The sequence below is a fragment of the Artemia sp. Qi Xiang Cuo genome, chromosome 20 (assembly GCF_049724085.1).
Source record: "Artemia sp. Qi Xiang Cuo chromosome 20, ASM4972408v1, whole genome shotgun sequence".
In the NCBI taxonomy this organism is placed as follows: Eukaryota; Metazoa; Arthropoda; class Branchiopoda; order Anostraca; family Artemiidae; genus Artemia; species Artemia sp. Qi Xiang Cuo.
This window is the reverse complement of record NC_142813.1, coordinates 4,829,421-4,842,323: the sequence shown is the minus strand read 5'-3', so window position 1 is coordinate 4,842,323 and position 12,903 is coordinate 4,829,421. Positions and strand designations below refer to the sequence as shown.

The following is a 12,903-nucleotide window of genomic DNA, read 5'->3' as shown; positions in this document are numbered from 1 at the left end:
CAACAGTGCTAGCTATTTCTTTACCTCCCTTTTAAAACGTTTCAACAGCTTGAATTTCATTTGCATTTCTTTGAAAATAATATGTATTTTGAACATTGTGGTTTTTATTTGTCGAAATATTATTAACCACAACAACAATGGTAAGAAGATCACCATAATAACCAGAATTGCTGAAAAAATACTAGTAAAAGTAGATTAGTTGTTTAATATACAATGAAATTCATTCCTTAATGTCTCAGTAATTTTAGATTTTTAATGTTATACAGAGGGAATGTTTAAAATATATGATACTGTCAGTAAAGCGGAAATGACGTTCATGCTTTAAAAAGGCTTCGAAGGGGGGGGGTAAATTTATAACATATTAATTGTAATTTCATGTTCTTTTTGGTTCTCATTTATTCATTGATACTACTATCAATCTGGTTAATTTTGGAATATTATAGCATAAATACATCTCTAATATACTCTTTACTTTTTTTTGATTTTTTTCGGAATATCTTAAAACAATAATAAAAACAAGCTATTAGTATTTAAACACTCAGGAAAATGCGTATGGTAAAGAAGGAGGTCTAGGTAATTTTTTTTCTCTTATATATGGTCTCAGAGAAAGTGACATTAGTTTTTTCCATTACTTCCAGTGATAAAGAGCAGATTTGTCAATTCACAAAAGCGTAGATTGGGAGGCAAAAAGACATTTTTCAAAAAATATGAAGGGCAATTTTGTTGTTTTTTAAATATTTTCGATGAAGATGCTAAAAAACCGTTTTTCAATGAAAATACCGAAATAAGGCATTTTTTTTTAAATATATCGGCTGTATATGTACCCTGAAACAGGCCCAATTGATATGACAGAGCGCACAGACAAATTTGAATTTTCATTTTGTGATTCTGTAAAGGATAGCCTAGTCATATTTCTAATGCCACAGATACGGGATCATTACGAAGTTTTAAGCTTGTCTGAAAATGCCACAGATGAAGAATTAAAAAAAGCTTACAGAAAACTTGCCCTTGTATGGCATCCAGGTAGACTGTGTGAATAAATCTGCCAGGCCTATAGGCTAGTTTCATTTTCTTTCTCTCCAGTTTCTAATCTAGCTAAAAAATCAAAGGTAAATTTTTCATTATTCATATTATTGACCTATGAATAAATTAAAAATACCATTTGATACCTTTTTTTATGCTCTTTCCAAGCAGGACAAAAAATTTACCAAAGCAAATAATAGAGAGAGTGTTAAAAAGGCTGCTAAATATATTGGACTAGAATCAAATATAAATAATTAAAAACTCTTATGATATCCTATATAGCCTATTTGCTGTCACAGAGCTAGGTGAATAGGCTAATACTTTTGGATATGGATCTAAAGTTCAGGTTAGTGGTAGGATTTTTGGTCAATATATACCAAATCATATTATTGAGTTAGGACTAAAGTGAATACACCATTCGACGCCCTTTTTTTATGCTGATTATGAATATAATAAGAATTTCTATCAGAAATGAATTTCAGCCCCCCCCCCCCTATATATGCCAATTCGGGGTTAGGTTAGGTTGGGTTAGGTATAGCCTATAAAAGGGGGGGGCTGAAATTCATTTCCGATAGAAATGCTTATTATATTTGTAATCAGCATAAAAAAAGACATCAAATGGTGTATTCACTTTATTTGAAACTCAATAATATGATTTGGTATATATTGACCTAGCCTATATACCTAACCCTGAATGGGCATATATAGAGGGGGGCTTAAATTCATTTCCGATAGAAATGCTTATTATATTTGTAATCAGCATAAAAAAAGGCATTGAATAGTGTATTCACTTTAGTCCTAACTCAATAATATGATTTGGTAGATATTTACCAGTAGGTTTAGGTTAGTTATATATAGGGGGGGGGGCTGAAATTCATTTCTGATAAAAATGATTATTATATTTGTAATCAGCATAAAAAAAAGCATCAAATGGTGTATTCACTTTATTCCTAACTCAATAATATGATTTGGTAGAAATTTACCCTCTTTTCTAATGCTTAGGCTATAACACTTCTAAGATTCAGTAGGATAAGATAGCATAGACTAGTTTGATGGCTAATACACACTTCAACGATAAAATCATTACAAAGCATCAATTTTACCACTAGAAAGTACATTGTCTTCCCATTGAAGCTTTCCTAATTTTAGACTATTACTAAGCTAGCAAAGCTAACATTTATTTTCAAAAGTCTATCTCAAGCTCTAATAGGGTAAAGGCACCAATAATTTGACAGTGCAATTTTGGAACCACTGTCAAAATTTTACTTCAAAACAGGATAACTCTGCTTAGTCATGATGTGGAACACCATCTCTTGAAGCCTTCATTATATTTTGACAATGTAAAATGTGGACACTAGGCTATATCTGATAAACTCAGATAAGAAAATAATATTCAATTCAATCAGTTTCCTGTTTATGACACAAAATGAGCTCCTGACAGTTTTTTAGCTATGTAATGTTCAAACTGTTGTTACTTGGTTATTTTTTGGCAAGAAAAGTTTGGATCAGCACCAATGCATCAAGATACATCTGATCTTCTCTAAAATGTAGCCATAGGCCTATTGGCTTTTCCTTGATAAAGCTAAGGTTAAAACGGCAGCTAATATTATATTGACAAAACTATGTTCCAATTTTCAAAAATTCTTGTCTGATGCAATGAAATACCAGACCAACTAAAAATGCTCCTTCAGCCAAATTCAAATGTAGATATTGACTCTATTATGAGACTATTCTTTTGAGAATTTCTTGTAGCAACCTTGTCAAAATTTCTGACAGACGACAATAGGCCCTGTCAAAATATACATGACTCTGTCAAAACTTCACTGAACATGTAAAACAGTTGGTGGCAAAATTCAAGGGTCCTCTGACAAAAAAGTAGTTGTTGAATTTACAGGTACGGTAAAGGTACCGATGATTCGACAGTGCAATTTTGTAACTCCTGTCGAAATTTTCCTTCAAAACGGAACAACTTTGCTTAGCCCTGACTTGGTGTGCCATCTCTTGAAGCTGTTTTTCTATTTCAACAATAGGAAATGTTGACACAATATCCAGTACACTCAGATAAGAAAAGAACATTTAATTCAGTCAGTTTCCTGTTTTCAACAAGAAAAGGGCTCATGACAATTTTTCATGTATGTAATATTCAAACTGCTGTTACTTGGTTATTTATTGAAAAAAAAAGTTTGGGTTAGTCCCAATGCATCCAGATACATCAGATTTTTTCTGAATTATTAGCTTTTTCTTGATAAAATTAAATGAGAATGGCAACAGATTTTACATTGTCAAAACTAGGTTCCAAGTGTTGAAAATTCTTCTTTAATGTAGTGGAATATGAGGTGCACTAAAAATGTTCCTTCAGTCAAATTCAAATGTAGACAATGGCTTTTATGAATTAATTTATTTCTTCTGCAAATATCTTGTAGTAACCTTGTCACAATTTTTGACAGACAGCAACAGGCCCTGTTGAAACTTCACTGAACATGTAAAACAAATGAGAAATATTTGGTGTAAAAATTCTAGGGTCCACTCATGAAAATATGGCTGTCAAATTTACGGGTGTCCACTACTGCCAAAAATTGCAGAGCTTCACATGGAAGTCATTTTCCCTTTCCTTAGCACTTATCATTGAAACTATTTTTTTTTTATCAAATTTAGAAAATCTTATTTTCTGGGGGGGAAGGATGATGGGGCAAACACCTAGAACCAATTCATTGCAATATCAAAAGTCACCCCCCCCCCAAAAAAATAAATAAATCAAAAGCTATGTTTTGGATGAAACTAAGAATATGCATATAAAAATAAAATCCACAAAATCAAAAATAATGACAATAAACTTCTTAAATTTCTTGAAATCCACTCCCATTTTCCTAGACCCTACCCCTTCCAAAATGCTAGTGGAACAATTTTGTTATAGCCTACTAAATTTGTTATACTAAATACTATTTGTATTTAATACTGTATATTAAAATTTGTTAAACCAATTTTGTTATACCAAATACTACATACTTGAAACTATTTTGTTAGTTTTATACTTCTACCTTTTGAATAGTGTTTTGTACTTTTACACATTAAATGAAGCTGAATAAAAACAAAGAAACAAGAATATATGTGTCAAATACACCAGGTTCTGCCCACAGGTATTGCCCAAGTATTTTGACATCAGTTGAATTGGGTTCTGACTTGCATCAAAAACAGGTAACTTTTTTGTTGTGTTGAATTTGTAGGTGAAAATGCTCTAATTTTGGAAAATCGGAGCTTGTACGCTTTTCAGATAAAACTTCAAACTTCTCATCAAACAGTTAGATTCCTAGATGTTTTTCCTACATACTGAAGCCTTTTTCAAACCAAAAGTCTTTAAATTAGAACTTCTGGAGCAGAAAAACTGTTAAATCATTGGTACCTTTACCCTACTTTTTCAACAACAAGAGATTTTGATGATTATAATTTGTAATAATATTCAACATGAAAAAAACATTAAAAGAGGTTTTTTTTTATCCCAGTTTTACTGATTTGATGCTAGATAATCATCTGAGGAACTGCTGCTTGGCCCCATGCTATGTTCATAATTTTCAGAATTTGACTTGGTTGATCACAACACCCTAATTCATTTATCACTGATTAAATTTGAAGTAGACCCTCTCTTAGTAAATTTTATACATCTTTTCTTTCAAATAGACCCCAAGTTGCAAACTACAAAATATTCTCTCTGAACCCATCCCTAATTAGTATGGAATTCCTATCCCACCCAATCCCACCCAAAATGCTAATAAAACGTGTTAAACTCCTTGGTGTCAGAAACTTCTAATAATCTTATGTAGGCCTTGCATATTTCAAGGATTGTAGACTTTCCAGACAAAGGATAGTCAAAACTATAATTTTTTAAAGTGTATTAAACTGGTAGATTAACTTTGAAATGGCCAAATACTGACAAACACTTTAACTCTGTACAAGAAAGAAATCTTAGCTGGACCAATAAAGCTGAGAGAAAGTGTGCCATTCCAGATAGCATTTATGAAGAGACCTGTATCACACTATTATATCACACATTATATAATACAGGTCATACAATTACACTCCATAAGATTATCCAATTTCATCCCTATACTTGAGGCAATTTTTTCAGTTTTGCTTCCATTATCTGAATAGTGTTTTATACATTTACACATTCAAAAAAGTTGAAGAGAAACAAAGAAATAAAGTAAGAAGAATAGGCATGTAAGATCCACCAGGATCCACCCACAACCCCAAGTATTTTGACATGTTTCAAATTGGGTTCCAACTTATGTTGAAAACAGGTTACTTTTTTGGTCTGTCAAATTTGTCAGTGAAAAGGCTCCAATTTAAGAAAATGGAGCATTTTAATTTAAGAAAATTTGAGAAATTTCTCAGTTTAAGAAAATTTGTACCCTTTTCTGATAAACATCAAACAGTTAGATTTTTAGATATTTTTTCTACATGCTGAAACCCTTTTTAAACCAAAAGTCTTTACATTAAGCCCTCTGGAGTAGAAATAGTGTTTTTTTACAAAAACTGTTGAATCATCAGTACCTTTACCCCAGAGTTGAATTCACCTCTTATATTGACAAAATGGTAAACTTGCAGTGGGCCACATAGTTTAGCTAAGATGAAAGTGAAAATATCATTTGATGCCTTTTTTAATGCTCTTTCATAATTCAAGAATTGCTTTTGGGGCTAATTGCATCTTGAGCCCTTAAAGGGGCCCTAAGGTATGTTATGTGAATAATAAGAGCATAAAAGCATTAAAGGATGTTTTCACTTTCATCCTAGATAAACCTTTTGACCTGCTGCAAATTCCCACCCCACCCCCTGAATGTGTAGATATATACCGTGAATTGGAATATACCCTGAATTGTGGACAGTAAAGCTTTGAATTGCAAAATTCAGTGCTATTTTTGTCAATGGCATTCAAAAAACTTGAAATGGTAGGAAAATGGTTTATATTAGAGTGGCCTAATAAGTAAGGTTTGAATTGATATAAATAAGCAGTTTTGGAATATACTACTTTTGAACAACCTATTTATAAACTAGTGATATGTTTTTCACCACTTTTCGATTAAATACCAACTGTTGATAACTTCTTTGTGTGGTTACAAAAATGAAATACCTTTGGCCTTTAAGGGCTCAAGATGCAACTAGCCCCAGAAATAATTCTTGAATTATGAAAGAGCATAAAAAAGGCATCAAATGACGTTTTCACTTTCATCTTAGCTAAATTATGTGGCCCACTGGAAATTTACTGACACAATAAAAGAAATGCCATTTCTGTTCTTTTTGTAGAATTTTAAGACATATTATGGATTTATTTCTTAAATATAAGGAATAGGTTTACAAATCTTTAAAACCTTAAAAAATTGGCATTAAGCAAAGGTGTAAGATTCAGAAAACTTCCTGTGCCTCATTCGACTAGAAGGTCTATTTTGTTAGGTTCCACTTTCACAAAACTAGGATTTTGAAAGGTCATGCCCTTGGGAAGCAGAAGGAATAGATGTGATTCTCCAGCCTGGAGACAAAACGACTATACCTACCAAGATATAAAATTTGTCACCTTTTAATGCAACCTACTGACTGTATATAATCTCTAAATACTCGTTTGCTTTGAGGCTTCAAGTACTTCGCATCACGCCAGGTGGTGTTTTTAGAGCTGGAGATTTGTGATTGTCCCGGAGCTAAAAACACTTACAATTTATATAGAGTAAGCCGCCTTGGTATCCATTAATCACAAATTGCCTACTGCTCAGTTTGCCTGACTGAATATAATCTCTAAGTACTCGTTTGCTTTGAGGCTTCAAGTACTTCGCATTCCACCAGGTGGTTGTTTTTAGAGCTGAAGATTTGTGATTGGCCCGGAGCTAAGGACACTTACAATTTATATAGAGTAAGCTGCCTTGTTATCCATAAAACACAAATTGCCTACTGCTCAGTTTGCCTGACTGAATATAATCTCTAAATACTCGTTTGCTTTGAGCCTTCAAGTACTTCGCATCACACCAGGTGGTTGTTTTTAGAGCTGAAGATTTGTGATTGGCCCGGAGCTAAGGACACTTACAATTTATATAGAGTAAGCTGCCTTGTTATCCATAAAACACAAATTGCCTACTGCTCAGTTTGCCTGACTGAATATAATCTCTAAATACTCGTTTGCTTTGAGGCTTCAAGTACTTCGCATCACACCAGGTGGTTGTTTTTAGAGCTGAAGATTTGTGATTGGCCCAGAGCTAAGGACACTTACAATTTATATAGAGTAAGCTGCCTTGTTATCCATAAAACACAAATTGCCTACTGCTCAGTTTGCCTGACTGAATATAATCTCTAAATACTCGTTTGCTTTGAGGCTTCAAGTACTTCGCATGACACCAGGTGGTTGTTTTTAGAGCTGAAGATTTGTGATTGGCCCGGAGCTAAGGACACTTACAATTTATATAGAGTAAGCTGCCTTGTTATCCATAAAACACAAATTGCCTACTGCTCAGTTTGCCTGACTGAATATAATCTCTAAATACTCGTTTGCTTTGAGGCTTCAAGTACTTCGCATCACACCAGGTGGTTGTTTTTAGAGCTGAAGATTTGTGATTGGCCCAGAGCTAAGGACACTTACAATTTATATAGAGTAAGCCGCCTTGTTATCCATAAAACACAAATTGCCTACTGCTCAGTTTGCCTGACTGAATATAATCTCTAAATATTCGTTTGCTTTGAAGCTTCAAGTACTTCGCATCACATATATAGAATAGATAGATAGGAACTCTACAAGAGCAGGGCACACCAGGACTTTGCCTGGTGTCCTGTTGGGCCAGTATGGGTCTGTTGTTAATTAAGATTTAGGGTTGTTTTCATGTTATATCTACAAAGGGAGAGCAGTGAAAGGCTTTTTTTCAACCATAAGCCTTTGTGATATCTCATTTGATGTGTGATGTCTTGTGATGTGTGATCTCATGATTTTTATTCCTCTTATGTTTTCATATCATACACAAACCTTTTCTCAATTTTTGATGGTTTACCTCCCCTCCCCAACCAAAAACTCCTGTGTAAGTGCTTAGAATAGTTGCTGAGGATGCTCCAAAATCAGCACTATACTTTTGAGTATATTTCAGCAACCTGCTGCTGCAAACTTTTTGGTGCACTGGTAGACTCTTTTATGGTCATTTGTGGGTGTACCACCAAATCAAAGGAGAGAGCAAAAAGTTAGTTTAATGTTAGAGCAGTACCACTATGGAATAGGTTGACAGTCTGAGCAGTCAATATAGATTCATTCAAAACTGGGGTTGACAGAAATTGACCCAATGTAGCTGGAAGCTCATTTGGGACTCAAATATTGACTGAAGTTGTAACCACCGCCAGCAAGAAATCTACAGGAGGTCATAACTGCTTTAACTTGTTGGGAATTGTAATTGAACATAACATATCTTCTCAGGAAATCAATTACCCTAGAATACTAATATTGGGTAAAATTTAGTGCTGCACCATTGAATCTATCCTTTTTCTTATCCTAAGGATTATAAAAAATAGGTGGGATTTCTTGTATTTTATCTTCAACCATAAGGGAGCTAGTTGGTTAGTTAGTCTTGTATCAGACATCAGCAGGGACAAAAATACAGGAGGTGAGTGGGTAAATTTTACCATCTTTAGTAATTTTACAACTTTTTTTTACTTTCAGTCATTAAATATTCATTGGAGTTAATTTAATATTCGATTTAGTTTTTAGTCCTTTTAAGATTTTTTCATTCATATATATTCATATTTGTTTACTTTATGTTTAATGTGACTGTTTTTTTTTAATTTACTAGAAACCTGCCTCTGCTTTTAATCCCTTTACAAGGCTGTACTGATGTTATTAAGACCTGGCGTTGACCAATGAGCCTGCTGTATGGCATGATCAATACAGCTTTCATCAACTTGTTTATCATTTATCCACACAATGCACACTTCCTGGGACAAAACCTTGTCAGCAGTATGATGACTTTGTAAGAGATGCTATATATGCACCAATATAATGAAAAACCAGGTTTGCCCTTTTGACTCCAAGAATTTATTAGAGACATCCTAGGCTAAGAGTGAAATCTATTTGTCAAACAACAGCCTCAGGGGAGGACAAGCTGCTGGTTCTGCCCATTCAGTAAGAACCACAAAACCACTTATCACTGCACATCATGTCTGAAATCATTTTGTAGCAAACAATCATTATTGTGCCTAGAGTGCATACCAGAATATGTTGGAAAACCAGTGATCCAGAAGAGAATTGTCTATAGTGCATACCAGAATATGTTGGAAACCAGTGCTCCAGAATAGAATTGTCTAGAGTGCATACCAGAATATGTTGGAAAACCAGTGATCCAGAAGAGAATTGTCTAGAGTACATACCAGAATATGTTGGAAAACCAGTGATCCAGAAGAGGATTGTCTAGAGTGCATACCAGAATATATTGGAAACCAGTGATCCAGAAGAGAATTGCCTAGAGTGCATACCAGAATATGTTGGAAAACCAGTGATCCAGAAGAGAATTTTCTAGAGTGCATACCAAAATGTGTTGGAAACCAGTGATCCAAAAGAGAATTATCTAGAGTGCATACCAGAATATGTTGGAAAACCAGTGATCCAGAAGAGAATTGTCTAGAGTGCATACCAGAATATGTTGGAAAACCAGTGATCCAGAAGAGAATTGCCTAGAGTACATACCAGGATATGTTGGAAAACCAGTAATCCAGAAGAGAATTGTCTAGAGTACATACCAGAATATGTTGGAAAACCAGTGATCCAGAAGAGGATTGTCTAGAGTGCATACCAGAATATATTGGAAACCAGTGATCCAGAAGAGAATTGTCTAGAGTACATACATGAATATGTTGGAAAACCAGTGATCCAGAAGAGGATTGTCTAGAGTACATACCAGAATATATTGGAAACCAGTGATCCAGAAGAGAACTGTCTAGAGTGAATACCAGAATATGTTGGAAAACCAGTGATCCAGAAGAGAATTTTCTAGACTGCATACCAGAATATAATGGAAATCAGTGATCCAGAAGAGAATTGTCTAGAGTACATACCAGAATATGTTGGAAAGCCAGTGATCCAGAAGAGAATTTTCTAGAGTGCATACCAGAATATGATGGAAATCAGTGATCCAGAAGAGAATTGTCTAGAGTGCATACCAGAATATGTTGGACAACCAGTGATCCAGAATAGAATTGTCTAGAGTGTATACCAGAATATGTTGGAAACCAGTGATCCAGAAGAGAATTGTAACCATTAGCCAAGATCATCTATGTCAAAGATGAAGGGGTATAATGTACCCACCTTTAGTAGTAATGTTCTTTGGTACCCCCCTATTGTAGGGCTAAGGCCCTGAATACATTTCTAAGAGTTTCATTAACCCAAAAAAAAATCCTTGCTTTAAAACACACAAAAAGCTTCCTTTAATCAAATTTTTATATTTTCTTCCATCATTGTGTATGTTTTTAAATCTTTTTAAATAGCATGTTTATTGAACTGTTATCACTGTTCCATAATAACATGGTACTATAGATCATGTTAAGGGTAGAATGCCTGCTAATAAAGACAATAATTCAAGCAATGAATAATATAATATTTGAGGTTATAATTGATACTATTATAATAAGGTGCTGTATAAGGAGCAATTGCCATAACAGTTACCATTACAGTTGGAAAGAATGTTGATTTGGGAACCATATAGTTTTACTCTTGTTATTGTAGTTTCAGAAGAGATAATAGAGCAAAATGTTACCTAGCCTACTATTTCTAAATATATTGATCACTGTGGTTATAATTACATAACACAGCTGGATAGCCTATAGCAATAATCTAAACTGGAAAAGCTTGCTGATTTTGTATGTTTGTATTGTTTTCTAAACTTATTTTTCATAAAAATAGGTTTTTACTTCCAAATAGCCAAAAAGCCAATTAAAAAAAAAAACAGCAATCTTATTTTTGATAGTGAGAGAAGTTTGAAATATATTTATTATATATATTTAAATTTATATATTTAATATATTAATAATTTATATATTTAAATTTATTTAATCATTATATTTATTATAATAAACAAACAGCAACTACAGTTTATGGCCACCCTGAGAAGTAAAAAACTTGTCAAAAGAGATGACAAAAATGCACTAATACACAAAAAAAAAAAACCAATCCCTAACGCACTTCCTAATATGAACCACAAAGCTTATAACAAAACAATATCAACAAATGTGCTATTCTATTCATACCCCAAGAGGCTGTAACTATCCCCCCCCCCCATAAAAAATATACGAAAGTTTGTACTTGCTGAAAGCATTTCCTTTTTTACTCTCTTAAATGAAGAAATATCTCTGATAGGCTTTGTTTTATATTCTGATCAAGATCTCTACAATTTCGTCATAACAATTTTGTACTATTGTACTATCATCATACTGTCGTACTTTTGTCAGTGTTAGCAAAATAGGAAGTAAAAATATATTGAACTTTTAGCTTAGCCTTGGTGATTTAGCTTCTAATTTAAATATACCAAGGGACATAAGAAGGAAGAAAAGATGGTTTGATAACAAAATTGATTATTTATCATGTTTTTCTAATGTCTTTGCCCACACTCATTCTCTATAATAAAAAGAGGTTTTAGCCGTTTGACAAAACGAATTGTAAACTCTCCTATAAGCTTGAAAAGTAGTAGTTGAGGTTCATGCAAAGATGGCTTTTTTGACCTATAAGGCTTCCAAATATTAAATTTCGTCCTCCAGCTTTTAAGGACTCCAGAAGTCATCCAATGATCTAATGGGCCTGTTCTTTTTGATGCTGGATTTCGACTGGGATGCATCATACATATCTAAGATAAATCTTTTCACCAAATTATAAAACAAATTAAATAGAGAATCTAAATGAGATTCAGTTTCAAAGATGGTCCACAGAGGCTCAGCCGTAACCTAAGGAGGGGGAGTCCCTGATCATTAAATTTTGAACCAAAAAAAAGGGTAATGTTTGTACAAAAGTGATATGACTTTGTGCACTAGGTGCACTATGTTGAGGGTGCCACAACAGTGTGATTAGAGGGTGCCACAACAGGATATGATATCCTAGTAAGAGGCACTGTTCCTGTAAGTAAGCCTGTAACTATATTGTTTTTAACTTGTTTCTTTTTTTAGATAAGAATCCAGACAGAGAAGAAGAAGCCAAACGGGAATTTCAGTTTATTCAGGCAGCATATGACGTTCTTAGTGATCCTCAAGAAAGAGCTTGGTATGACAGACACAAGGAGGCCCTTCTTAGTGGTAGTTTTGTTTTTTCCTTAGTGGTAGTTTTAGTGGCCTTTCTTAGTGGTAGTTTTTGTTTCTTCCTTTTGTAGTAAATTTAGGCTCAAATCTAATAGAAAGGTAAACATACGCTTTTGGCTATTGAAAAATATCTCAGGGGCAGAAGCATGCAAGGTCAGTTTTACCAATAGACACGGCCCTGGGCTCACTCATATGTGGGGATCTGCTGAAATCATAGTCAAGGTAGTAGTATTGACTTAGTAAAAGGTGATTGATATTGTATGCTTTATATGATATATTTAAGCCTATATTTTAGCCTATATTTTTTGGGATCATTCCCTGGACCAAGTGGATCTCACACCTTTTGGGTAAGAGGGGGTTGGATTAAGGACTTCATGAATTGACAAGTAAAATTTTGTCTCTAACTTGTTTGAAACTTAGATTTATAATTTGCTGGGGCGGGGGGGGGGTTTGTTTAAAACGAAATTAGGTTTGAGGGATGGTCTCCTAAAAAGTGGTCCAAAAACTTTTTTTCCTGAACACCATGAGACTCGCATCATTGAGTCCTTGATTCAAGGGAAACCATAGAAAAAATGAGTAAAAAAGAGTAAT

The 12,903-nt window shown here is 33.9% G+C and overlaps 1 protein-coding gene across 2 annotated transcripts in view; it reads left to right on the top strand.

Moving 5' to 3' along the window:
- The first annotated feature begins 875 nt into the window (after nt 1-875).
- LOC148939791 (dnaJ homolog subfamily C member 21-like) overlaps nt 876-12,903 on the top strand; it is a 52,822-nt gene continuing 40,794 nt past the window's right edge. Inside the window, exons 1-2 of one of the 2 annotated variants that reach the window (XM_089106504.1) lie at nt 876-1,023; nt 12,184-12,309. In XM_089106504.1, the coding sequence (XP_088962630.1) occupies nt 918-1,023; nt 12,184-12,309 (232 nt within the window). In that variant the 5' untranslated portion in view covers nt 876-917. The remainder of the gene's footprint in view (nt 1,024-12,183; nt 12,310-12,903) is intronic. The other variant, XM_089106505.1, reaches the window with a different exon arrangement.